This window comes from Rhinolophus ferrumequinum, chromosome 24, assembly GCF_004115265.2.
Source record: "Rhinolophus ferrumequinum isolate MPI-CBG mRhiFer1 chromosome 24, mRhiFer1_v1.p, whole genome shotgun sequence".
Classification (NCBI taxonomy): Eukaryota; Metazoa; Chordata; class Mammalia; order Chiroptera; family Rhinolophidae; genus Rhinolophus; species Rhinolophus ferrumequinum.
In genome coordinates this window covers 25,316,691-25,343,815 of record NC_046307.1, presented here as the reverse complement: position 1 = coordinate 25,343,815, position 27,125 = coordinate 25,316,691, and the positions used below count along the sequence as shown (strand labels likewise).

General features: G+C 44.4%; 1 protein-coding gene across 1 annotated transcript in view; it reads right to left on the bottom strand.

Annotated features, from left to right (window-relative positions):
* GALNT10 (polypeptide N-acetylgalactosaminyltransferase 10) overlaps positions 1 to 27,125 on the bottom strand; it is a 178,605-nt gene that overhangs the window by 77,069 nt on the left and 74,411 nt on the right. The window contains exons 2-3 of the mRNA XM_033096272.1: positions 20,157 to 20,259; positions 17,398 to 17,536 (exon numbers count right to left, since the gene is read on the bottom strand). Coding sequence (XP_032952163.1) covers positions 17,398 to 17,536; positions 20,157 to 20,259 — 242 coding nt within the window. The remainder of the gene's footprint in view (positions 1 to 17,397; positions 17,537 to 20,156; positions 20,260 to 27,125) is intronic.

Sequence of the window (27,125 nt, the reverse complement as noted above, 5' to 3'; positions counted from 1 at the left end):
TAGAAGACAATGTCATCTGCAAACAGAGATAGTTCTACTTCTTTCTTTCCAATCTAGATGTCTTTTATTTCTTTTTCTTGTTTAATTGCCTTGGCTAGAAACTCTAGCACAATGTTGAATAGAAGCAGCAAGAGCAGACATCCTTGTTTTGTTCCTAATTTTAGGAGGAAAAGCTTTCATCAGTCTTTCACCATTAAATATAATGTTAGTGTGGGTTTTTCGCAGATGCTCTTTATTTGGTTGAGGACATTCCTTTCTCGTCCTAATTTCTTGAATGTTTTTATCATGTTGAACTTTATCAAGTGTTGGACTTTTTTTATCAAGTGTTGAACTTTGCCAAATGCTTTTTCTGTGCCCTACTGAGATGTCAGTAGGGTTTTATTCTTTACTCTATTAATATAGAGTATTATAATGATTGATTTTCGTATGTTGAACAAACCTTGCATTCCTGGGATGAATCCTGCTTGGTTTTGGTGTATAATCCTTCTTACATGTTGCGGACTTGGTTTGCTAGTATTTTGCTGAGGATTTTTGCATCTATATTTATCAGGGATATTAGTCTATGGTTTTCTTTTCTTGTGATATCTGTATCTGGTTTTATATTTGATTTCTTTTGCTAAAAATCTAGGTTCTTAAGATGAACATAATTATTTATTTGCTTTTTCCTGTACTATATAATAGTTTCAGAAAAACAATACCAATACTATTGCTAACAATATTATAGAAAATTTAAGATTCCTTTTGTCCTTCATTTCTTCTTATCTGTGGAGTATATTTTTTTTGTTAAAATTTATTGGGGTAACAAAAATTTATTTTGTTGACAATGGTCAACAAAACTACATAGGTTTCAAGTGTACAATTCTATAAAATATCATCTATACATTGCATTATGTGTTCACTACCCAGAGTCAGTTCTCCTTCCATTACCATATATTTGATGCAGAGTACATTTCATTTGGGATATGAGGGAGTTTCCCAGGGTCCAGAAGAGGCAGTGTGAAGACTAGGCAGGCTCAGAGGGAATGGCAAAACTGTATTCCTTGTGTCTCTGGCTTCTGGCAGAGTAGCAGCCCAAGCCTTAATGCCCAGAAGCTGTGAACATGTTACCTTACATGGCAAAGGGGGCTTTGCAGATGTAATCAAAGTTAAGAATGAGTTTGGGAAGCCTGGATTACCCAGGTGGGTCCAATGCAATCACAGGAGTCCTTAAGAGCAGAGAATCTTTCTGGCTCAGTTAGAAAGATGAGAAGGAAGGAATAAAGATTTGAAGTATGGGAGGGACTCGACCCACCACTGCTGGCTTTGAAGATGGAGGAAAGGGGTCATGAACCAAGGAAGGTGGGTGGCTTTTAGAAGCTGGGAATTGTCCTCAGCTGATGGCCAGGAAGGACATGGGACTTTCACTCCTCATAACAAAATTCTGCCAACAATGCAGATAAGCAAGATTTCCCTAGAGCCCCTAGAAAGGAATGCCCAGCCAACACCTTGATTTTAGCCCCGTAAGACCCATGTTGGACTTCTGACTTACAGAACTGTAAGAATCAATTTGTGTTGATTAAGCTGCTAAGTTTATGGTACTTTGTTATGGCAGTTACAGAAGACTCACACCTAAGGAGTCATCCTTGATACCCTTTGCCCAGTACGTAAACATTATTTACAAACATTTAAAAAGTGAAAAGATTTCACATAAAAACCCTCACGAGTCTCAGGTGGCAGCATGGGCTGCAGTTGACAGCGGACGCATCTCTATGAGGCAGGTACTCTGCGGGTCCTCAGAGCTCACACTCCCCACAGCGCTATACCAGGGCTACTTCACTCCCTCACAGTACCTCCCAGGCCTCTGGAGGCATTTGAGTTGAGAGCCCAGAAGTAAAAGGCACCATGGGAGGGAGCTCCACAAGACGGGTAAGAAGTTTTTTGGGAAAATTTGTGACATCTGGAGCAATGAGCATAACAACAACAAAAAATCTCTCCTTTTGTATGCCACTGCAACTGTTCAACTGTCAGAATGTGCCAGGATCTCTTGGCAACTTACTTTGAAATGTATTAAAGAGTAAAATGGATTGATGGAGGGAGAAAGAAATGGATGGATACGTGATCAAGTCAGTAGAGGAGTGTTAATTGCAGAATCCAGATAGTGGGAACATGAGCGTTGAGTGTATAATTCTTTAAACTTTTATGTTTGATAATTTTCAAAAAGAAATTTTGGAAAAATTGGGTCAGGGTCCACGGTCTCCTTAGTTTCGAATTCCCTCTCTATAGGCACCAAGGGAAGCTGGATAGGGGCGTAGGAATGAATCCTTGGCATCTGGCAGTGAGCTCAGTTCCAGCTGTGTAAACTGCTTCCCTAATTCTGGCAGTCCAGTCTGATGGACAAGTCAGACTCTCTCTTTCCTCTTGGGACCGCTGGACTTCTTGCACGGGACGTCCCCTCTTGCTCTTCATCTGGCTGGAACTGTTTTTATCCAGGCTGCATGCAGCCCTCCTCTGCCGCTTTCCCCACCTCTTCTAATCCCTTTGATCATTCCAGCCTTCTCTGGGAGCCTTAGCCAACTTCATTATGTCAGCCTTCACAAATAAACGAAAGCACCTCTTTTGAAAAATCCCTTTCCCCTAACTCAGCTGAGTCCTCTGTGACCAAGAAAGAGACAGGCGACATCTAGTTTTCTACAAAAGGTCTTGCCTTCCATCCAATTTCACAGGAGGCTTGCTTGGTGGAAGCAGGGTAGGGGGTCGCTGTAATAAATTGCCAGTAGTCCAAAGGGTGAAATACAATAGAGCTATTACCCAGCAGAGAACCCTCGCTCTCTCAAACCCCACAATCTGCCAGCAGACACACAAACACCATCGTATAGCAAGGGAAGTAGACAATGCCACAATAGACTAAATTCACTTCTAATTTAATTCAATCATGGAATTAAAGATTATTCGGAACTCAAATAAAAGGCTCAGCTGTAATCATAGCCCTGAATGTATGCCTTTTTTTTTTTCTACTTTTGGTCTCCTTTTTTCTCTCCCTCATCCATCCACTAAATAAGTACAAAATGGCACTTCGACTTTTGCCATGGGCACTCACTAGTCATTAGTTTGGTCCCAGCTTAGTAGAGGCTCTTTGTTTAAATAAAATGCTGTGTGACATGCTGAAACGAAGCTCTCCAGTATGAAGCAGGAAACTTGGTTCCACAGACCTACCCACAGGCCGCCTTCCTGTTGGGAGCTTATGCAAAATGGCCTCAGGCCACCGTAGAGACAGGTGGCCTGGGGATGGCAGGGATGAAGACAGAAGGCCACCACTCACCCCAGGGCCACCCCCATCTTAGCAGTCCCCTTTAAGACCTGTCTTCATGTATTGTTTTGAGATGTCCATATTGGATGGTGGCGTTTACCCAGGTCTTTTGTGAGTGGTGAACACAAAGAGCCTCCTTGCTGCTGCGTTCAGGAAGCAGCCGCAGAGAACGGTCTCCAGGAAGGAGAAACTAGGGCACTGCTCCCAGTGAAAGGCTGGGTTTGGCTGTGACCAGACAATAAATAACCTTGCCTCCCCACAGTTTATCGTGCCCGATGGCTCACAAAGCTCGTCCTTCTCTCTCCCCTAATCTGTACCAACCCCTGGCAGGGAGATGAACCAGGGACTGCTCACCCTCTTTGCCACATCAGGAAAACAGGGCCCAGAAGGTCAAGGCCATGGATTCAGGACTCAAATCTAGGTAGCATCTACTCAAAATAACAATTATATGTGTGTGTTTCTTGATGATAAAAGTGATAACTGCTATGTGTAAAAGTCTGGAAAACACAGAGCGGCGAAAGAACAACTGAGAACGACGGCAGCAGCCTATCCTTCCAGTGCGGAGGGGGCTGAGCTCCGTTCAACACTTGGGTATGTTTTCCTCTGCTCTCTTCTCTGAACACCTACAGCGGTACCTCGGTTGTCAAACATAATCCGTTCCAGAAGACCGTTCGAGTTCTGAACGAGGCACGGTTTCCCCATAGAAAGTAATGCAAAATGGATTAATCCATTCCAGACCTTTAAAATCAACCCCTAAAACTGCAAATTTAGCACGAATTTTACTATCTAATGATACCAGAGTTTCATAAGACTGATGGCATTCGTAAACTGAAACGTTCGTCAATGGAGAGGTTCGAAAACCGACGTACCACTGTATCGTTTCTACTCCATGGCATACAGCACACTATGACATGACAGCATCCTAATCTTTGTGGGCTCCCAGAGGCAGCATGGCCTTCTGAGATGCTTGCAAGAGCCCCTCTGTGGGCAGGATCAGGTAGAGCGACGCCCTTGCAGAGGGTCCAAGCAGTGATACTGTGAAACTTCCAGCACACAGCATCAATCCCGATGACCTCGTGGCTCGATATTTCTGGCCCCAGATGGCACCATAAAAGAAGAGGCACCTATGGAATTTCAAAACTTCCAACTAAGACCCAAGTGAAAAGCTTTCTATCCCTGCACAAGGCACTTCCATTGTCATCTGGTTCACAGGCTGGTGAGGTCCCTACCCAGACAGGGGAAAGCTTAGTTAGAGGCGCACAGCATGAGGACTAAGAGCCATGGTCGGTGGTGTTCCATGAAACACTGTGAACTAGTGAGGAGGAGAAACAAGGTGAGGGTCTGTCAATAGGAAAGGATTAAACAAATGGGAACAATTCCAACTATGGAATACTGATAAGCAGTTGAAAAAATACAGTGGACAATGACGATGATGAGGACAGAAAATATCTGTTAAGGATTCCATTATGCCAGGCGATGTTCTAAGTACTTTATACGCATCATGTCATTTCATGGTCACAATGCTCTTAGGAGGTAGGGGTGACCATTGCTCTCATTACAAAGAGGAAGGAAACAAGGCAGAGAGAAGTTGAATAAACTGCCTCGAGTCAAACAGCTGGTAAGGGCTGGAGCTGGATTTAAACTCATCTGCCCTTTATACGTATTTAACATTTTCGTAGAGACAATGTAGCAATGCTATTAATTGTAAAACAAACAGAAGAATGAATAGATCAAAAACAAAAATTGAAGGAACTATAGTAAGTAGGAGTCTGGAGTCCTGGCTTCTAGTTTTCTCTCTCTTATGCACTCTTCCAAGTCCTTTCTTCTCGCCGGACCTCGGGTTCCCTTATGTCAGTAAGGGAGCCAGACTGAGGCAATGGGCACGTCTTGTGTGCCTGCTCTGTGTTCCTTCTCCTTTTTTTGGTAATAGCATCCCGATTTTTCCGGGGGAATCTCCCACCCCTCATTTCTATAGCGTTGGGCTGGGAGGTCCTTGCCTTGCCTCAACGGTGGGCAAGGGAGCCTGGCTCGGCCAATCAGAGCATCACAGCTCCCCAGCCATAGCGATTGGTTCAGGGATGGGCACCTGTAAATCAAAATAATTATTTGCTGAGACAACTGGGAGAGAGGCAAGCTCTTAGCTGCTGAAATTGAACATGGGAGGCTGTAAGTCTGGTCTGCTTGGGGCCACCATGTAGACTGTTCCCAGTCTTAAAATGAAGTTAACAGAATAGAAAACAGAGCCAAGAGTTGGAGAGAGAGAGGCACCTGCTGGCATTTTTTAGGGCCCTGGATCCAGCTATGGCTGAAGCCACAGTCTGCTCCTGGCCTTTTCAGTACATGAGCCAATACATGTTCTTCTCTTAGGTCAGTTTCACTTAGGTTTCCACCACTTGTAACTCAAATAACCCTTGCTGATGTAACTGGATAACCTCTAAGCCCTTTCAGTCAAATGATTCTGTTTTAGACCTAATGCTGGCTTCGGAAAGACAGGGGCAGCAACTACTGTTTTCCAGGAGTTATCTCTGATCTGAAGAGGCACAGCTTCTGTTTCCTGCTGCAGGAAGAGAACTTTGTTCATTCACTGACCAGGAGAACGTGGCCTACGGCGGCGGTGGTGTTGGGAAGGCAGTGGGCGAACTGGGAGACAACTGAGCTCATTTGTCACTGAGCAACCCCAATTTAATATTCCCTAAAGGATTCTGAGCTCTTGTGACACAAAGATAAATGTAATATACTGGCCCTTAAGATGTGCCCTCTGGGCTTAATGCTGGAGCACCAGAATATTTAAAAAAAAAAAAAAAGTAGTAAAAACAGAGGAAAACGTTGCAAAAATCTTCTCTCTGTGTCCACTTTGAAACAGAACAACCCAATCATTTTGAAGGGAACTATAAAACACATTTAATTCCCTAGCACGGGACACCATCCACAGACCAAAGTGAAATGCAAGTCAACTGAACAAACCTGACATTGTATAGACTAAGGGAGTAAGAGTGCTTTGGACCTGGGTTCAAATCCTGGCTGCTACTCTGCAGCTGTGAGACCCGGAGCAGGGTTCCAGCCCTTGCTGAGCTTCAGCTTACTTATCTGTGAAATGGGCATGGCAACACCATGAGAATAGCATGAGAACTAGGTGAGACTGTACGTTTAAAACAGCCATGTGGAAGGAAAAGTAGTTAGCTCTATCCTTGGAGATGGGTCAATGTGGAGGACCCACAGCAGAGAATGTCCTGACTTCAATTCTCTTGTAGTCAGGGATGGCCATCCCAGGAAAGGGCGTGAGGTTTCCGTCAGGCTTAATCTAAGGAAGAGTTTTGCTCTTGTAGACATGTATCCCCCCTTGGTACTCCAGGCTTCAGCCAGCTCTGGGCTCAAAACCTTCTCATTTGCTCACTCCTTCAGCCATGCGTGCAGTCAAGAAATGTTTACGGAACACCTGCTATATGGCAAGTACCATGCTGAGCCCTGGGACTACAATGGTGAAAAGCAAGTCTTGTCCTTGTCACGCAGGACGGAGAGTCGAATGGGGGGCGGGAGACAAATAATACAAGCAGTAATAAATTATAATCCTTCCAATGGGCTCTGGAGCCACCCAGAAGCTGAGTGGAAGTTATAAATAGCTCCAGGCTTCGGAACAAGAAGAAGAAACTGGGTCTCAGTGGGTACACTGAGAAAGGCTCCTGCCCGCCCCCGCCCCCGGCCCGCCCCCACCCCCAGACACAGATTGGGGCCCTCTCTGACACACCCTCACAACAAGCCTTCCCTCCTCCGCTGGGGCTTGGCTCCCCAGCCCTTCTCTACCCCACTCTGGGGGATAAGACAGGGGTGGGCTTTCTCTTTAACACAGTCTGGCTGGAATCAGAGGAGCCGGAAGACGAATGTGACAAAACGTGCCAAGGCTGACAGCTGTCTGAAGGTCCTTTTCCATTCAGGAGAGGTTTTGCTGAGCGCCAGCTGCTCCCACCTGCTCTTCCCTCTTCTCAATAGACAGGTAAGAGAACCACAAGGGTCCAGCAATGTCAGTCATGCGCCTCTGCACTGCCCTTTCGTCACCATTTGCGCACCCTCTAACCTGCCCCAGGGACTTCAGACACAAGCAGTAGTATACTGTAGTATCTTGCTGGTGTTGTCTTTCATCCCCTTTGAACTCACATTTCGAAAACCCCTTTGTTCGGATATTTAGTTTTAAAACAGTTATAAAAACAACAACAACAACAACAAAACATTTTAAAGAACACAGCAAAATCCAACAGTTTCTTCACACAGCTGTCCCACACAATAAAACTGGTCTTGCTACAGATATAACAGGCAATGTACTCCACGTGCTCCAACTTTAAACACAGGAAGGAGGCAGCAGGCAGGAGAAACTGTTAATGAATATGATGTGCAAGGTCAAGGTGCCCGGAATTACCAGCATGAAATAACCATGAGGACCACACCTCAGGTCCCAGTTAGATGCCAGCTGCCAGGCAAATGTCGTTAGGAAGAAATGGGCTTTAATATCAATATTCTTAATGATTCATGAAGAGGAGAAAGGAAGAAACAAAAATGTAAAGATACATGTTCAAGGATGTTTTTGCCACTGTTTCCAGAAGCAAAGTCCTGGGAACAACCTGTCTGCCTGTCAACGGAAGGCTGGTTGAGTAGATTATATTCCTGTGGAATATTACACAGCTATTAGAAATGTGACCACAACTTAGTAAATGAACAAAGCCACTTGTAGAATCAAATACATGTAGTACAATCACATTTTTGTAAAGCAAAACCAAACCCCAAACCCCTTCACATGTCTACGTATGATGCATAAGCAAAGGAAAAACTATAGAAAGCTAAACTGTTACCATTCATATCATTCACTACCTGGGCAGATTTAGGAATAGATGTAGAGACAGAACGAGAGCAAAAGCGAGAGCAAGAGAGAGAGAGAGCGAGAGAGAGAGGGGTGTGTCTCAAGAGAACCATTGATTTCTCCCCTCAAAAAAAGCGTGAGGGAGGCTTACAATTGGGGGGAATTATGTTCTATTCTACGGAAAAGTGCTCCTAAGCTAAGCTGCTCTTGCTTGTCTCATCCTCCTGCTGTCCTTGATACCATCTTAATGAAGGGAGAGAATTGATAATCGCCTTTATCTTCCAGTCATTTTTCTCTTTTTCCTTAAAACCCTTTCAAGGCCAATACCACTTAGCAATCAAACTCAGCTCTGTAACCAATTTTACTGAGTGCTATTTATCTGCTCCTGGACAGGCATATATTACCTTCAGCATGGTGAAGGAAATGCAACCTGAGTAGTCTGTTGGTTGTATCCATTTATCTAGCTAATACTGCTCGCATGCCTGGTCCAAGAACCTTCACACACAAATGATGAGAATTTAAAAACGTCTCCCTCCTTTTCTGTGAAGAATGGGTCTCAGTCTGTGCAGGATGCAGTACAAACCTTTGGACCAGATTTGGAGTCTTCTTTGCCTTCCACCAGCTGTGTGAACCAGAACAAAGAGCTGAGCTTCTCCCAGGCTCAGTTTGTGCATCTCTAAAATGGACCTAGTGATCCCCATTAGATATAATTTCAAAGAGGCTGGGATCACTAGAGCTGTGATACTGTTTTTGTAAAAGAGAAGATAGTGTCAAAACATAAAGGGTGAAAAATGTCATTACACAAAACCTCAAAGTGAGACCAGGCTGGTAAAATACTCAGCACAATCCCTGTAAGTACTTGATGAATGAGAAACGTTATTATAATAGCACATCATCCATTTCTACAAGATTTAGAAAATGCATCTATTTGCAGAAATGATTAAAGAACCACAAACCACACATCAGTTCACGTGCATGTCAGGTGGTTTTTACCTAGCATAAACTGTAGGGACACATGCCCATTTGATTTTTCTTTTCCTGGCTCAAAAATCATTCAGGCTCCAGCCCCTCTTTCTACCCCTCTGTCGCTCCCCCAAACAACTGCCTGGCTAACAACCTGTCAAACCAGGGAGTCTGCAACACTCACATCTGAGCATCTCTGGGGTGCTAATCTTATACCAAAGGACTCCATTATAAAAGTGTCAAGTGAGCTTACTCTACGCCACCACACAAATTATGATAAAACGGTATAAACTGCTAATACGTACACAATAAGAGGTCGAACTCATCTTACATACCTCATTGCTGAATATCACTCGGTCCCCTTCAAAGTACTCCCCTTGGGAAGCTATGTACCAATGCCGGCGCCTACTCCACCCTTCAAAACAATTTTGGAACTCATTTTCGAATGGCCATCAGAGCTGTCGTCGTATTACCCTTGATGTCCGAATGTCATCAAAATGTCTTCCTTGTGCAAAGAAAGAAGTCATTGGGGGCCAGATCAGGTGAGTAGGGAGGTTGTTCCAATACAGTTATTTGTTCACTGGCTAAAAACTCCCTCACAGACAGTGCCGTGTGAGCTGGTGCATTGTCCTGATGCAAGAGCCATGAATTGTTGGTGAAAAGTTCAGGTCGTCTTAATTTTTCACACAGGCTTTTCAGCACTTCCAAATAGTAACCTAGGTTAACTGTTTGTCCAGTTGGTACAATTCATAATGAATAATCCCTCTGATATCAAAAAAGGTTAGCAACGTTGTTGCAACAAAGATCGCAAACTTAATTGTCAGACCTCGCTCGTATGTCTTAGAAGCCTACCACTGTTCTGCGGAGGGTGTGACAAACCTCTTGGCACTGTGGGGATGGGGTGGGGGAATGAAACCCATCTGGGCCAGGAGTATTCTTTGTGGGAAGGTTCTTAACTACAATATCAATTTCTTTACTATTAATAGATATATGGCTATTCAAATCAATCATTTCTTCTTGAGTGATCTTTGGTACTTTGTGTTTTTCAAGGAATTTGTCATTTCATCTAAGTTATTGAATTTATAGGCATAAAATTGTTCAGATTATTCCTTTATTATTCTGCTAATAGTTACAGCATCTGTAGTTATGTCACCTCTCTTGTTCTTGACAATTGGTAATTTGCGTCTTATCTGTTTCTCATCAGTCTGGTTAAAAGTTAATCAATTTAATTGACCATCTCAAATAAACCAGCTTGGTTTCATTGATTTTTCTCTTTTGGTTTTCTAATACCCATTTCACTAACCCCTACTTTGATCGTTCTTATTTCTTCTTTCAATCTTCTTTATTTCTTAATAAAAAAAAAAATCTTTATTTATTAATTTACTCTTCTTTTTCTAGTTTCTTAAAGTAGAAGCTGATGTCATTAATTTGAGACCATTCTTTTCTAATGTAGGCCTTTAATACTACAAATTTCCCCATAAGTACTGCTCTAGTGACATCCCACAAATTCTGATATTAATCTGTTTTCATTATCATTCAGTTCAAAATACGCTTTAATTTTCCTTTTGATTTCTTCTTTGACCCATCTGTTATTCATAAGTGAGTTACACAGCTTCCAAACAGTTAGAAATTTTAAGAGACTGCTTTGTTACTGGTTTCTAAATTTCATTCCACTGTGGTCAGAGAATATATTTTGTATCATTTGAAACCTTTTACATTTATGGAGACTTGTTTTCTGGCCCAGAATATGGCCTATCTTGGTAAATGGTCCCTGAGTAGTTTAAAAGAATGTATGTCTACTCGTATTCTGCCATTAATGGGTGCTCTGTAATTGTCAATTGAGTCACGCTGGTTGACAGTGCTATTCAAGTCTACTATTATTCTTGCTGATTTTCTGACTACTTGTTCTATGAATTACTGAGAGGGAAATGCTGAAATTTTGTAACTGTGGCTATGTCTATTTCTCCTTGCAGTTCTGTGAGTTTTTGCTTCGTGTATTTTAAAGCTCTCTTATTAGATACATAAACATTTACAGTTGCTATATCTTCTTGAGGAACAGTCCCTTTATTATTAAGTAATGACCTTTATCCCTGGTAATAGTTTTTGTTTTGAAATCTTTTACCTATATACGAATAGTTTTTGTTCTGAAATCTTTTACCTATATACTCGTATAGCCATTCAAGCTTTCTTTTGACTAGTGTTAGCATGGTAGATCTTTTCTATCCTTTTAATTTATCTGTATTTTTATATTTAAAGTGTGTTTCTTTCAGGCAGCATGTAGTTGGATCTTGCTTTCTTATCTAATTTGATGATCTCTGCCTTTTAACTGAAATGATTATAGCATTTACATTTAACACGATTATTGATGTGGTTAGGTTAAATTCCATCATTTTGGTACTTGCTTTCAATTTCTCCTTTTTGCTCTTTATTCCCTCTTGCAGCTTTTTTTGTGTGTGTCGGAAAAGTATTTCCCAACATTTGAAAGATATTTTCATTGGGTACAGAGTTCTAGGTTGAGTGGGTTTTTACTTTCAGTACTTTAAAAATGTTGCTACACTGTGTTCTTTCCCACATTGTTTCCAGTGAAACAATTTACCTTTGGTTCTCTGTCTACAATGTATTTTATTTCTCTGGCTGCTTTAAAATGTTTTCTCTTCATCAATGGATTTTAGTAATTTGATTATGACGTGCCTTGGTGTTTGTTGTTTTATTCATGTTTCTTGAGACTGGGTTTCACTGAGCTTCTTGGATCTGTGGTTTTATAGTTGTCATTCAATTTGGAAAACTTTTGGCCATTATTTTCCTCCTCTCCTTCATGGACTCCGGTTACATGAATATTCGAGGACTTAAAGTTGTCACACAGTTTAATAGTCTTTATTTTTTAAAATTCTTTTTTCTCTGTGTATTTTATTTTGAATAGTTTCTCTTCTTATATCTTCAGGTTCACTAATCTTTCTTCCCCTTGCAATATCTAATTTGCCATCAATCCCACATACTGTATTTTTCATCTTAGATGTTATTGGTTTCACCTCTAGAAGTTCAGCTGGGTCTTTGCATATCTTTCATGTCTCTAACTTTTTAAACACAAACAATACAGTTATAATAACTACTTTAGTGTCCTCTGCTAATTCTTACATCTGTGTCAAGTCTAGGTTGGTTTTAAGTACTTTTCTCATTATAAGACATGTTTCTCTACTTCTTTACATGCCTGATATTCATTGGTTGGATTTTATCTTGGTTAGGGCTGAATATTTTTGTATTTCTGTAAGTATTTTTGACGTTTGTCCTGGGATGCAGTTAAATTACTTAGAAATAGTTTGATTGATCCTTTTGTGTCAAAATTTATGCTTTTTTAGACTGGTGCAGAACACTGTTCATTCTAGAGCTAATTAGTCCCCACTGAGGCAAAGCTCTTCAAGTCCTCTACCCAATTTTCCATGAGCTACAAATCACAAGGTTTTCCAGTCTGAGTTGTGGGAAGAGGCACTGTTCGTGGCACTGTGGGAGAGCATGGCACTGTTCCCTCTAATCCTTTTGGATGATCTCTTTCCCAGCCTCAGGTAGCTTTCTTATAGGAATGAGCTCATCGGTGATCTGCTGATTACTCAAGGGGACCATCGACAGACCTCGGTAGCTCAATCTCCATGCAGCTCTCTCTTCTTCAGTATCTTGTCCTGTGAACTTTTTGCTCTTTGTTTTCCCTGGACTCTCAGCTCCATCAGCTCAACTCAGGAAGTCCTGGGGCTCAACCTGGGTTCCCCCCCGCCCTGCACCATGGCCTGAAAACTCTCTCAAGGCAATTAGCTCAGGCAACTGGAGGGCTCTCCTCATTTGTCTCCCACCTCTTAGGGATTACTGCCCTTCACTTCCTGTTGTCCAGTGTCTTTTTTTTTCTCCCCCAGTTGTTTCAGGCAGGGGAGTAAATCTGGTCCCTGTTACTCCATCTTGGGTCCTAAAGAGCATTTTTAATGTCTATGTGTACATTCATATTGAAGCACAGATATTATTATTATTACTGCCACAAATATGGTTGGCTTTAACGTCCTGTGCTTTCAAATCGTCATTTTTTTTCAGAGTATATGTTCAATAAATGCTTCTCAAAGGTAACAGAGTGTAATTCCCTCCATTGTTGTTTCTGCAAACTGTTGGGGAAGTAAAGGTGCTTCATAGGGTACTGGCCTATTCTACTAATATGAGGTTGTAAGTTCTTTTGAGGAAATTCAGCACAAACCATAAATTAACTGTGTTAATTTAACAAAAAGGTAAAAGCAAAAAGGAGCACGGAACCAGGATTGTAGGTAGGCCTGGACCTTTTTTTGCAACAAAGACTCCATTAAGGTTCATTCATTACTGGAAACTAAACCCATGGACTGCAGAGAGCAGGTCAGGACTGTAGACCACTTTCTTTGCCACTATGGAAGATCTTTGCATGGGAACAACTGATCACCCAGCAAAGGGGCGTGCACAGGAACCTTCAGACCCAGGTCGCTTTAGCAGCTGCGGCTCCACTGCCATCAGCGCTGTGGGGCCTCCATGTGCAGCTGTCAAACAGCCCAGCAGGGCCCCCTGAGTAGCAGGGAAAGTGGGCCAGCCCACCAGCCAGCGTCTGTTTTGCTCCCTTGGCAGGAAGTGCAGAGGGCAGGCCTCCTCAGAGCCAGCTGGCTGCCTCCCACATGCACGCCCAGCAAGTCAGGCCCAAGTTCCTAGCTTCCGTTCTCTGTGGCTGCACGTTCCCCAGTGCAGCTTTTGGTGGAAGCAAATGCAGCTGGCACAAACAAACAGCCCCTCAATCCTCTTCTTGACATACTGTTGCCAAAATTCAGTTTGAAGGAATAAAAGGCAAACATAAACCTCAGCTCCTGCTGGGGAAGTTGTTTAAGCTAAAAGAAACCGGAGGGAAGGAGCAGCTCAACGGCTCTAATTTATTCACACATATCTGCTGTCAAACTGCAGGAAAGTTTCCCCCCTGGGATAAAAAAAAAAAAGGCTCTTCAAGACATCTGTCAACTTATTTCTGAAAAGTTAGCTTCCACAACTGGGGATTCTAAAAAAGGGGAGTGTCAGGAGCACTGGATTTAGCCCCAATCTTTCACTGAAACTTGGATGCTGGCTGGGCGGGTGGGCTGGTAACAGAGGAGCCTGTGGCATGCTTAGACTCAGTTCACCTCCATCCAGGACAGGGGCTCCTCACCTGATCGATGGACCCCTCTGCAAGTCTCGTAAAATGCATGGACACTTCTGAGAGCAAGGATTGTACTTCATAAAACAAAACATACGAGATTGTAAACTATTTAGGACTGAAATCTCGTTAGAAAAAAACTTAAAAAAATGAAAATACAGTAATAATGTGCTTCTTTATGAACACATTAAACAACGTGATGTAGTGGTAGTCCTAAAAACTACCTTCATTTCAAAGTAGTGATGAGTGTCCACAACATTTCAAGATATCTCTAAAGTGATGAGAAAGCACATGATTTCTTTTGGTGACTACATCACAGGGGCTTTGGTGCCTACATTCGTAACTGGAGGGAACACTGAATTTCAGTTAGAGGTTAATAATCATTTTTTTAAAAAGCCATGTTTTTCTCATCCAAGTTTACAGACCTTCCTGAGTTCTCTTCATGGACCACGGAACTCCTGAATTAAGAAGCTCTTTGTTTTTCTGGGCTGTCAGGAAATGGCATTGCACTGGGAGACAAAGGGGCCAGACCCCCATCCTGGCTCCTCTTCTAACCAGCTGAAAGACTCATCCTTGTTATTCATAAGCTGAAGAATGTGCATCGTCTTGGCTGGGCAAGTCTCTGCCCAAGCAGTTCTCCACCTGCAATGTCTTCCCGCAAAGGCTGGTGAGGAGTGCGGGTGACCTGGGAGGTTCCAAGCACTCTGCTTACCACTGTTACTGGTCTTCTCCGCTGCAGTGTAATGCCCTCCTTACGCCATCTGCCCCAGCCCTGCACAAAGCAGCAAGATGGCTCATTTCTACTGTGCTCTGGTGTCGGGCACAGGGCTTGGCACACACACGACCATTATTTGTGTATTTAGTGAATGAAACAGATACATAGATGGATAAAAGCTGTGACCCACCCAGCTTCTCTCTCTCATGATAAAAATATTCCTTATTTCATACCAGCAGTTCTCAACCCTCCTTATACATGAGAATCGCTTTAGAAGATTTTAGAAAATGCAAAGACCCAGGCCGCACCCCCAGGGACTGAGATTCCAGTGGCTTGGGTGGCATCCTGGCCTTTGCATTTCTTTTAAACCACCCCAGGCATAGTCAGAGCCCACAGTACCACAGAATAGCAGCTGAGGTGAGAGTAAAAAGCTCCCAGATGCACTTCTTTCCTAGACTGCGAAAGATGATATTAGTGCAGAATTCTGAACTCTGCGAGGGGCTAAACACATAAATTGAGTTTCTGACCCTCAGAGTCAGGTCGCAGTTCTGAATCCAGAAACATCAGTGATATCTGAACTACATTCTCGGACTTAGATGAAAAAAAATCTCAGGCTCGACAGTGAAGACCATGAAACAAATTGCAAACCCCACAGGCAGGCACACCCAGGGCCCGTTGTTCCCTCCCCTCGCTGCAAACCATCATCAGGAACACGGCCCAGCCCCAGACACGCAGCGCGCCCTGCAGCTGTGTGGCGTCCTCCTTCACAAAGTGGAGATGGGAATAGTCCACCCTGCTCAAAGCACTGTTGCAAGAACTGACAGATGTAATGGGGCTGAGAGCATCTGGGGAGTAGCCAAAAATGCCATCACGATTAATTCTTGATTATTGTAGTCTACCATCTCAGTTCTTACAGGTGAAAAGACCTTACAACTCAGAAATTAGTGACAGATTCTAGAGGCAGAATCCATGCATTCAAATTCTGGTGCCACCTCTTACCAGCTGTGTCATCTGGTGCAAATTATTTATCTTTTCTGTGCCTCCATTCCCCATCTGTAAAATGGTGATAATAAAGGTACCTGCCCCACTGGGTTTTTTGGCAAGTTTGGCTGAGTTAACAGCAGTTCTAAAACGTAAGGGTGGACCAGAATCGTCTGGAGGGCTTGTTAAAACACCAAGTGCAGGGCCCCTCCCCAGAGCCTTTCATGCGGTTGACCTGGGCTGGAACTTGAGAATCTACATGCCCAACAAGCTCCTAAGGGATGCTGATGTCACTGGTTTGGGAACCACACTTGGAGAACCACTGGCTTGTAACAATGCCTGGCATACAGTAAGCACCTGGTAAGTGTTAGCTCTCATTATCGTTTCCTGGGCTCTACTTTTAGTCCCTGAATAAAACACTGTGTCCTCCAGTGCTACTCAGCACTGCCTTCGTGTAGAAACCATTTTGAAATCCACTTGCAGTGGTTCCCAAAGTGTGGACCCCAGACAAGCCGCACGAGCTCCATGTGGGAGCCTGTTTGTAATGCAAGCTCTTAGGCCCTAACCCAGATCTACTGAATCAGGAATTATGGGGGTGAAGCTCACTGTCCTGTGTTCCAATAGCCCCTCAGCTAATTCTAATGCACATCAGCTTTAAGAACAAGTGCTCTCCTAGGAAATCACCGTGACCATCACAAAAACCCTACTGAAAACGTCCAGGAGGCAGGATGGCTTCAGGTCCAGAATATAGCATTTGGATGAACTGGAGCCTAGGGCCTGGCTCAGCTCCTTAGTCACTTTGTGGCCTTATGGGAGTTATGACACTCCTATAACCCTTAGTTTCCTCATCTATAAAATGGGTATCCTTCAGGCCTCATCTCACAGGAACCTGAGATGATGCAAAGAAAGGGCCCGGCAAATGCTACCTGTTCAAAGAATGTCAGCAGCCAATGTTATCTTTATAATTACTACAATATGTCCTCTCTCAAATGATTTGAGATAGCTTATAACAAAGACATAAATATACAGATACACAGGAGAGCTAAAATAAAGATAAAAAAAGAAATAAGCATGTCACAGATAGAAAGTGGAGAGAGTGAGGGTTGGAACTGTCACTGAAAATGTCTTCTGACTGGGGCCTGAACATCCCTGCGGGCCAGAGCTCAAAGGAAACATAGAGGTTCCATGTTCCACCGCCGACCAGAGGTAGGAGACTGGCTCTTCTGGGACCACATCAGCGTCCCTCTGCCTCACCACGTACATCCTAGGAGCATCTGATCACAGGAACCTTCGCACAAAGGCCCTCGGTAACAGGAGGGACTCCCCTCCAGCAGCGCTGCTTGTACCTGTTTCTTTAATTAATTCACAACAAGAGCTAAGAGCAAAATCCTTACATCCCAGAAGATGAGCGATGTTACACTTACTTAGGGTGCCGAATATCAGGGAGAGAGCGATTCAGGGAGATTTTATCACTGACGTAGATGTTGAATCCATTTTCTCGGTACGCCTGATCCACTCTGTCAGCGTCAGTCATGGGGTAAGGTCTCCCCTGTTCCCCATTTCCTATGGGCAAAGAGCAAAGTCAATGTTGCTAACTGAATGGAGTGGGAAAGAAGGATGAAAAATGCGATTAAACCACAAAGATAAACCTTTATGATTGGCTACCAAGTGTACGCCCAGATTTGCAGGGGAAACTGGACAGAGGGGCGGGGAATGAGCATTTATTCAGTCACAGGAGTCATATACTTCACAGACTTCGTTCTCGTGTAGTCTCCACAGCAAATCTGCAGAGTAGACATGAGAACCCTCAACTTATAGGTGGATAAACGGGGACTCAGAAAAGTTATAAAACCAGGTCTGAGGTCTGCAAAGCCCATGCTCCCTGCACACTACCAGGAGCCCCAAACACCCCTGACTGGGGAGGCCAATCACCTGGCCCGATTAGCCACATATGAGCAGATCAACTCAGCCTAGCCACACCACCTCTCTGAACTAGTCGCTGGCGCCCCTCTGCTACCCACAGCCTGTTGAGAGAGTCAAATGGAATGCTGTATACATGAAAGCTTTTTGTAAACTGTAAAACTATATAAATGTGAGGAAATTTTGTGATTACTCTCTAGGCAGGGTAACTTTATATGTAAATCAAAAACTGCTACAAATTATAAAAAATGCACTGATTTGTTTAAGCCAGTATACAAATTAAGATCTGCCTACCCAAGGCCAGGATTGCCTGAAAAGTGTTGCTGTGGGTCACGCATTGGGTGGGTAAAGGGCTATTCTTCCCTCCCTCTGGACAATCCATCTGGGGAGAGTTCCTGATGCTCCAGGAAATTATTCTCTTGGTTCCCAGGATGCAGATGGTGAGTGGGAATGTCTGCAACAACTCCTGTAATAATAGCTCAAGAACCCGCCATGGGCGAGGTTCATAAAGAAATGGCAATCAAACCAGTTGGTTAGAAATCCCCTCATTTTCTGAAGCTTGTGGTCTGAGCAACGCCCTGCTTAGTTTGCAAAGTAAATGCTGACCATATCAGCTCGATGGAAGGTGCCAGCTGAGAGGCTGAGCCCAAAAAGGGCTATGGCTACTCCAGCCCAGCCAGAGGAAGGAGAGGACGCGCCTGCCTGTAACTTGTAATACTCCACGGTGGAACACTGTTGGTTAGTGCCCAGGGCAGATTCTGCAAGGCACACAAATGCAGCAAGCAGACACAGCAGGGCAGCAGAAGCGTCTCTCTCCGGCAGGGAAGCCTCAGGAAGGCAGTACAGGGGATGATTCAAAGTGCAGGCCCTGGAGATGGACAGCGGGGAGTTCACAGCCCAGCCTTGCCACTCCCCAGCTAGGTTCTCTTGGACATGCTTTTGGCCTGCCTACGTCTTGGTTTTTGCAGTAATTGGGGTAAGAAGGTTCAGTGTGGTGATTAAGAAGGCAATGCAGGGTGAGGTGCCTGGTACAAAGCACTGGTCATTATTCTGAATCATTTCTCCAACGCTTACTCTTTTTTTTGCTAGTTTGCCCAATGCTCTAATAATTCTAGTACAATTGTCTGGCAAATCAGCTCTTTTCAAATGTCTCCTTTCTTAATTTAAGCAGCACCCCCCACCCAACCTTTTATTTTAAATCACTGGCATACAGAAAAAATGCATGTCATGTCTTTAGAGTTCCCTGAACTTCAGTTATCATTTCAGCTCTATTCATAGCCTTGTTGTAATCTGGTTTTGTCATAATGTAATTTTGAAAAAAATCAATAGTGGTGGGTACCTTTAACTGAGATAAAAATGAATAAAGTACCAATCCCTTATATTTCTATAGTTCTTTACAGTGAAAAGCTTCTTCATACCAACATGCTGAGGTTGTCAAAACAAGAAGCATGAGCCCCACTAACAGATGGGGAAACAGGCTCATGGAGAATTTATCTGATGGTCACATGGCTGATAAGTGGTGTCAGAGCTGCTTTCCTGACTCCTAGTCTGGGCTCTCTAGAAATGACTCTCAGCATCCTTTATGTATCTCCACTTCCCCAACTCTTCCCAACTCCTCAGTGCAACAAGAACTGCTCCAAAGACTAATCAGCCAAAGAAAACTTTAGCTGAAGCCCACTAAATTCATTCAAACTTATGGCTACAGTGCTGGGTAGGGATCAACTCTGCCCTCCAGACCTGGGTTCAAACCCCAAGCCTTCCTCTTTCTCACTGAGTGAGTGTGGGCAGATTATCCCATGTCTCTGAGCTATAGGTCCCGTCTCATCAAATGGGCCATGAAGGCTGATTTGGGGATGCACCAAGAAAATGTGCAAAGTGTGGGGCATGGGCCTCGCTCACCATAGATATTCAGTAAATGCTGGCTCTTATTTTTATTGATCCTCATTTTAGTGGTAACATATCCCATAAGGGGGAGACATTTGCTATTGCCCAATAAAGGTGGCTGGATAAATTCCTAAAGGCAATGGACGTGGTGATGTCAGAGGAGAAAAGAAGGGGTCAGCTCACAGGTGAAGATGGGAATTCCAGAATCAGGGGAAGGGATGGTGGCAGATGGAGTCAACAGAAGGTCCAGACACCCAGTGAAACACACACACACACACACACACACACACACACACACACACGTGCATACGTGCACGCACACACACGCACGCATACACTCTCCAGGGGACCCGCCCGTGGGTGATGCCGCTCTCCGTACCTACACGCTGAGCATCCCTTCTGATGGCTTCTTTGTCGTGCCAGTCCTTCAGCTTTTGCCCATCTCCCAAGAAAAATATCTTTTTTGGCTGACTGTGTGATCCCTTTAAAAAAAAAAAAAAGACAAATCCTATGAAAAAGAAAAGGGAACGTAAGTTTAATAACAGAGACCTAGAATTTACACTGCCTAAGGGGGCTTTTGGTATTGATTGGATGTCTGTCATCACTTGTTCATTTATTATTAATGCCCTTGGTGTCCCTCTGTTAGAGCCTGCCATGTACCAGCCTGCCATGGACCAGCCAGGTGTGCAAAGGTCAGAAAGATGACGGGCACCCCATGTTGACCCTCTTGGAACTCAAAAACCAGCAGGAGGAAAAACCAAATGGACAAGCATTCCTTTCACCCACGCGAGAAAGCAGTAGGTGCAGCGCTGTCCGACAGAAACATAATAATGCAGGCCACAGGTGGGAGCCACAGACGTCCCTTTCAACTTTCTGGTATTCACACTGGGAATAAAAAGAAACAGGTGAGGCTAGTTTTGATACTATATTTTATTTAACCCAATATACTCTATTTAAATACAATCACTTTACCACCCAATGTGAAAAATCATTGAGCTATTTTATTTTTTGTACTAAGTCTTCGAAATCCCGTGTGTATTTCACACCTGTGTTCATCTCAATTCAGATCCCTTTCAAGTGCTCAGTAGCCACAGGTGGCCGGTGGCTACATACTGGATGGGGCAGAATAAGTAACTGTTAGATGAGAGGCCCACAGAAAGTGCCACAGGAGTTCACATCCACCTGGGAGAACTGGAGAACGTTCCATGTACATGTGGGCGTGTGGGGTGCACTTTAGATAAACAGAAATGAGAGACAGGCAGGGCAAAGGGCCTGGGCACAGACTTCCAGGTGTGGTGGAGAGTGGCAGAGCTAGGCTTGGCCCAAGGAACAACGCACAGGAGTAGAAGTAGGCTCTTGGTCATCTCTACAGTCCCAAGGAGGGCTCGGTCCCACAGACAGCAAATATTTGGCAATTTTGTGTGGAAGGTATGAATAAGCCATTGGATGGCTGAAAGAAAACAGGACTATCCAGCAGCCCCAAGGGGCCTGGCTCTGAAGGTGTGTATTATGGGTCCGGGGAGGTGAGCCCATCATCGTGGGCCCGTTAGGAAGGGACCCCCCAGTCCAGGGTCTGGAGTGTCCCGAAGGGGACAGATGCTTTCCCACACCCCAGTTAGGTCTACAGGCTTGGCCCTGAGGCTCAGTTAGACTCTCCGCAAGGTAACACTGCACCATACGATCTTCCATGTTCCCGTAGACGAGAATGGCTTTCCCTAGCATCTTGCCCATTAAAAATCCCACAGACTTGTTCTGTGGGACAAGTCAGTGTGGCTTGCAGAATCCAATAGTCCTATTTCCTATGTAATTAACTCCAAAGGCCCTGAATGTGTGGCGCGTGCTGGAACATTAGCACCAACACAAAGCCACCAGAATAAAATCATCCACACACCTGTTTATTAAGTCTCTGGCTGATTCTTGAGTTAGAAGATTTCCCCCAACAGCTCAATATCCTTACAGCAGCTCGAATGATAATAACAATCCTTTGTAAACCATCTGTCTCGATCAGAGAGGGAAAGAAACTGTGAAAAGAAAGGCCAGGTGCCCGCAAACTGTTCTCGGGGTTCTCAGAAATCACAGAAGCTGGGCTGCAAGTTCCTTCGGAGGAGTTCAAGTGTGTTGAGCTACATTTGTACAGGAGACACCTCAGTGCTGCCTGGGGTGGGGGTTGCTGAGAGTAGGAGTGTGAGCCCCGCTTCAATCAGACCACCAATCCGTCCGTTTTCTGTATTGGGGTTCCATGTGGGACTTCAATTTAAACAGCTTCTTTGCAAAAAAAACAGACTGACAACCAAATCTCTATAAACGAGTGAACAAATACACCTGGAAACTGAGCTAGGACCACTTCGCTATTTCACAGAGAGGGAAACTGAGCCTTGGGGTGGGTTAGAGACCTGCCCAGGGTAAATTCTCCGAGTCTAGATGTCAGGATTGATTGATCATGAGCTGTTTAGTAATCTTTTCTCCAGCCCTCCCTCCCAAGTCCTTCTCGCTTTTCTGCTATCCAAAGATTGGGAACTTCAGTTGGTTACTTGAGGCCACTGGTGGAACTAAAGAGGATGTCTTAAAGGAAGGTACCAATCTAAAGTGGGTCTTAAAGTGTGGTCCCTGAAACAGCGCCACCCTCACCAGCTGGGAACTTGTTAGAAATGCTCATTCTGGGGCCCTGTCCCAGGCCTCCAGAAGCAGAATCTCTGGGGGCGGGGCCCTCGGATCTGTGTTTTAACAAGTCCTCCGACGGATTCTAATGCAAACTCAAGTTTGAGAACTACTGGTCTCGGATGAGGGAGGCCACAACCATGCCTGCTCTGCGCTGCTCAGACCAAACCCGGGCAATTCTATACGCGCTAAGCAGGCAATTATCATCACAGTGATCACTGCAAACACCTGCGGCCCGGTCACTGGCAAATTACCACCTGGTGGCTTTTGATGTATTTTTTTCCTTTTTTAATTGTCAGTGTGAAATAAATAAGGAGATTTTCTGTTGCCCCATCAAGACTTTTGGCTTCTCTTGAAAACATGGCGCTCAGACTGAGTTCCCTCAGCCCCTCTGCCGGGCTGAGCACACAGCTGCCCTGCTTAGACAGGGCAGGCCTCGCCAGTTTGCCACAGTCCCCACCATTCCTTACTGTACCGCACTTGGCTCTCACCGCTCATTCCTATTACCTGCCTGGCCCCAGTGAGCTTACAATGTGCTGCAACACACAGGATGAGTGAGGACGCTGGATGAGATTAGGTGATCTCACCACAAAGCTGATCAGCTCTTCCTGGATGAGGAGGATTAGAAACTATGTTGTCTGAGGACTAGGAGATAAACCCTGAGGGAGACGGAAGTATTTATCTTGTTCTGCGTGGTCCTGAGGCTAGAGGGAGTGCTAACGGCAGAAGTTACTGAATGACTGAGGGGCCAGTTTAAAGTAGAGAAGAAATGCCAAGAGTTGGATCGGTGCTAGGATGAAACAGCACCGTGTGGAAGACGTTAGAGGAGGCCGGAAACAGGATGCTCAGCTGCTCATCGGGATGGTAAGGAGGGGAGTCAAGAGCCGTGTTAGGGCCGATGCCCCCCTCAAACTTCACGTGCAGTAGCCTATGTGGGGATCTTGTTAAATGAGATTCTGATTCAGTCGCTCTAGGTGGGGCCTGAGAGTCTGCATTTCTAACAAGCTCTCAGGTGACGCTGATGCTGCTGATCCACGAAGCACACTTTGAATAGAAAGGGTCAGGTGACCTTTAAAGGACATTTAAGAGTCTAAGAGTCCATGAAGGGCACTGTTTCCTCCATATCCTTTAGAAAGTCTTTCCATGCTAGGGAATGGGCACCGAGCTGTATCTCAGTTACAACCTCGTAGAAGTCAAGCTCTTGAATCTTTTTCTCAGGATGAACAGTGAATTCCTGAACGAACAGGATAGACAATTAAGGTTCCAAAATCCTGGGAGTTTGACACCCATGGCGTCTACCACCTCCGCTGCCTTTGCCTTGGTGGTATTAGGTGGATGCAAAAGTAATTGCGGTGGATGCAAAAGTAACACGTTAAAAATAACTGCAAAAACCACAATTACTTTTGCACCCACCTAACACATCCCTCTGGAATGGTCCGCAGAGATGACTGTGCTGGTTTGGGTGGTCTCATTAGTCCTCACATCTTTCCCTAAACTAGGAGGACGGCAGAGCTTGCTGACACAGGGAGTTCTGCATGTCAACGTATGTAATTACTAGAAAGTCCCCAAATAGCCAAACTAAGAAGCTGCTCAGAGACAATTTGTCCCCTCTTCCCCACCTTCCAGATGGGGAAACTGAGGTCCAAAGGGGCCAAGTTACTCAACCAAGGCCACACAATCAGGCAAGAGGATAAGAGCCACGTTCTTCAACTCCCAAGCTAGTTTGCAGTAGAGAGAACGCTTGTGGTGTGACCTTGGACAGGCGACAGGACACACAGGAACCTCCATTTTCCCACCTTGGAAATGGAGACAGCACTCCCTGCCCAAAGGGTGCTTTCTGGTGAACGGAGGAAAACCACCAACAGTACATCCCGAGTACTTTCAGGATTGACACAGAGAATGTGGTGATGCACTTTCAGATCTTAACAATCGATTGTAAATTGACATCTTTGCACCAAATTGCCTTGATACAGGAATCAAATTTTACTACATACATTAAAACAATTTCCAATCATAGGTCTGAGCTTTGGGTAGGAGAGAAAACTTGTTTCAATCCTAAAATTGCAGAGCCGATGGCATCCAAAGGGCCCTTAGAAGCCTATCCATAAACCTTAACAAAGACTGCGGTTAATTTCAGGTGGTTCATGAGTTTTTTCGGTCCCTCCATGGAAACCCCTTAGATCATTCAAACTATCACCACGTGTTTATTGAGACCTACTCTACACCAGGCACGAGGGACAGGGGCGTGGCAAGACAGACCCGTGGAGGCACTACTGGACTTTACAGCCAGTCAGTCTCTCTCACAGGTGGGTGAGCTCTGGACCCTCACCATAGATGTAAATTCCTGGGCCCTGCCCTCAACCTATGAAATCAAAGTATCTGGGGGTAGGAGGGCAGGAAAATGTGTTTTTCAACATATCCTCCATATAATTCTGATTCATGATAAAGGTGAAAAACCACTTGTCTAAATCCAGTTGCCTCATTTTACAGACAAGAACTCTGAGACTAACAGAGTAGAACAGACTTGCCCTAAAACCCATCGCTTGTCATCCTCCAAAACCAAAGCAGACCTGGGTTCTCTCCCTGGGATAGCCTGTGAGCTTCCTGAAGACAGGGGCATGTCTGTTTTGATTCTTCACCGTGCATTCCTAGGCCAATCCCTGACTCACCTGAGGCCCTCAGTAAATATCAGTCGAATGAAGGACTGCTCGTCAGTGGGGCAAGTAGTCTAGTTTAATGACTCAGAACATTCTTGTTCCAGAGGTGGAAAATCTGAGGTTTCACTTCCTGGGACCCCTGTTTCCTTGACTGATAAATAGGGGAAACTAATGGATTATTACCTGTGGGTTGTTGGGGGTATGAACCGAACTAACGGACACAAAGCATCCGGCTCAATGTCTGGCACAAAGTTAGGCCCTCTCAGTAAAGGAGTGCTGCTATTAACATCTTATTTTTAGAGAAAGCTTATGATGTGATGTTTGTGATGGCCCTGTTAGGGGAATAGGAGCTCTGCAGAGGCAACTTATTTAACACCTGAGCCAATTCAACTGGCTATGGCTGATAACAGGATTTAGAGTCTCCTCATTAACAGGAGGTCATACGCTCCTGTGGAAACCCAGTGTTCTTCAGGAAAGAAAGAAGTGCTTCGTTAATACGTAGCGGCATTCTATAACACAACGGAAACAAATGCCACAAAACCTTTAGCAACAAGAAAGGCTCGAACAATGCTTCGCAAAAGACAGCAATTCTTAGGCAAAAGCAGTCATTTAATATTATCCACAAAAGCATGTCTGGATTCTTAATCCAAAAGTAATTTTAAATTTCTTTAATTCCACAGACGCCAAGATTTGTCTATAAAAGTTGTGATTATTTTCCTTCAGCAACCATCTTCTGTGACTTTTCTTCCCCTCGGTTTGCAGATGTCTTTTTGCTACAGGAAGCAAAGAGGTTGGGAAAGAGCATGGCAAGAGAGGTAGGGGAGAGTCGGGGGAGGAGACTGGCAGAATTACTGTGGAAATTGCAGTAAATGATAAACTGGAAACGGATCTGACGGCTCCTCTAAATAACTGCTTCTGGTATCTGCGTGCTTTTACTTAACATTCCACGGCAGAATCGATTAGTGTTCAAACAGCCACACGCTCACACGCACAAATGGAATTTTAATCTTTTGTTTAATCACTATTTAGCGTGCCTGGCCCCCTTTGGAGGGAGGGAAGAAAGGTGGGGCAGCCAACCCACTGTAGTCGGCCCAGGAAGAAAGGTCTGATCAAGTGCACGCTCTAATCCCGACACTGCAGACGGGGCAACTCCTGCTCACAGAGGACACTTGAGTCTGGCCAAGCTGGCGAGTGTCTTCAAAATCATGGGAAAAGAGCTGTGCGCTGTAAAAGGGCAATACGGACAGGAACACTGAGGAGGTCATTTGCTTCATCAGGGTCTGAGGACGTATTACCAACCAGATTCTGCCGAATTTTAGGATGGCTGCCCTGGCCCGACCCTCCTCTCACTAACCCTACAAAGGCCCTGGAATGACTTTGCTTTGAGGTTTAAAAGACTCTACACAACGCCAGACATTTATCTCTCTGCTAAATGGATTATTCTAGTAACACACACACACACACACACACACACAGCAAAGCACTCTCTTCAAGGCTGCCTTCAAGGTTATACTTCAAAGACTTAGGACTTAATTTAGCCAAAAGCGCAGTTACTTTAAGTACCGGAGTTTAAATTCTTGGATAAATGTACTTTCTTCACGAGTTTTGAGGATATAAGCTGGATTGTTTTGATTGATTTATTTGTTCATCCCACAAATGAAGATGGCTTCGTGGATGAACTGAGGCCCTACTATGTCCAAAGAATTGCCAGAAGACAAAGATAAGTGAGCCAGTTCCTGGCCTCAACATGGACAGGAGACAGTTCCTGGCCTCAACATGGACAGGAGAAAAATCATGGACAGGAGACAAGTATATCAGAAAGGAAAACACACACAACACTATACCATAAGTAAGTGCCTTGAAAGTTGTACAGATACATTCTATAGGTATTTACAAGAGCCAAAGATTAAATTCTACCTGGGATGATCAGAGAAGAATTCCTGTAGAAGCAGAGTCTTAGCGAGCTGCCTGAAAAGATGGGTGGGATTTTGACTGTTGGCAATCAAGCGACAGAATCCAGCTGGAGGGAAAGC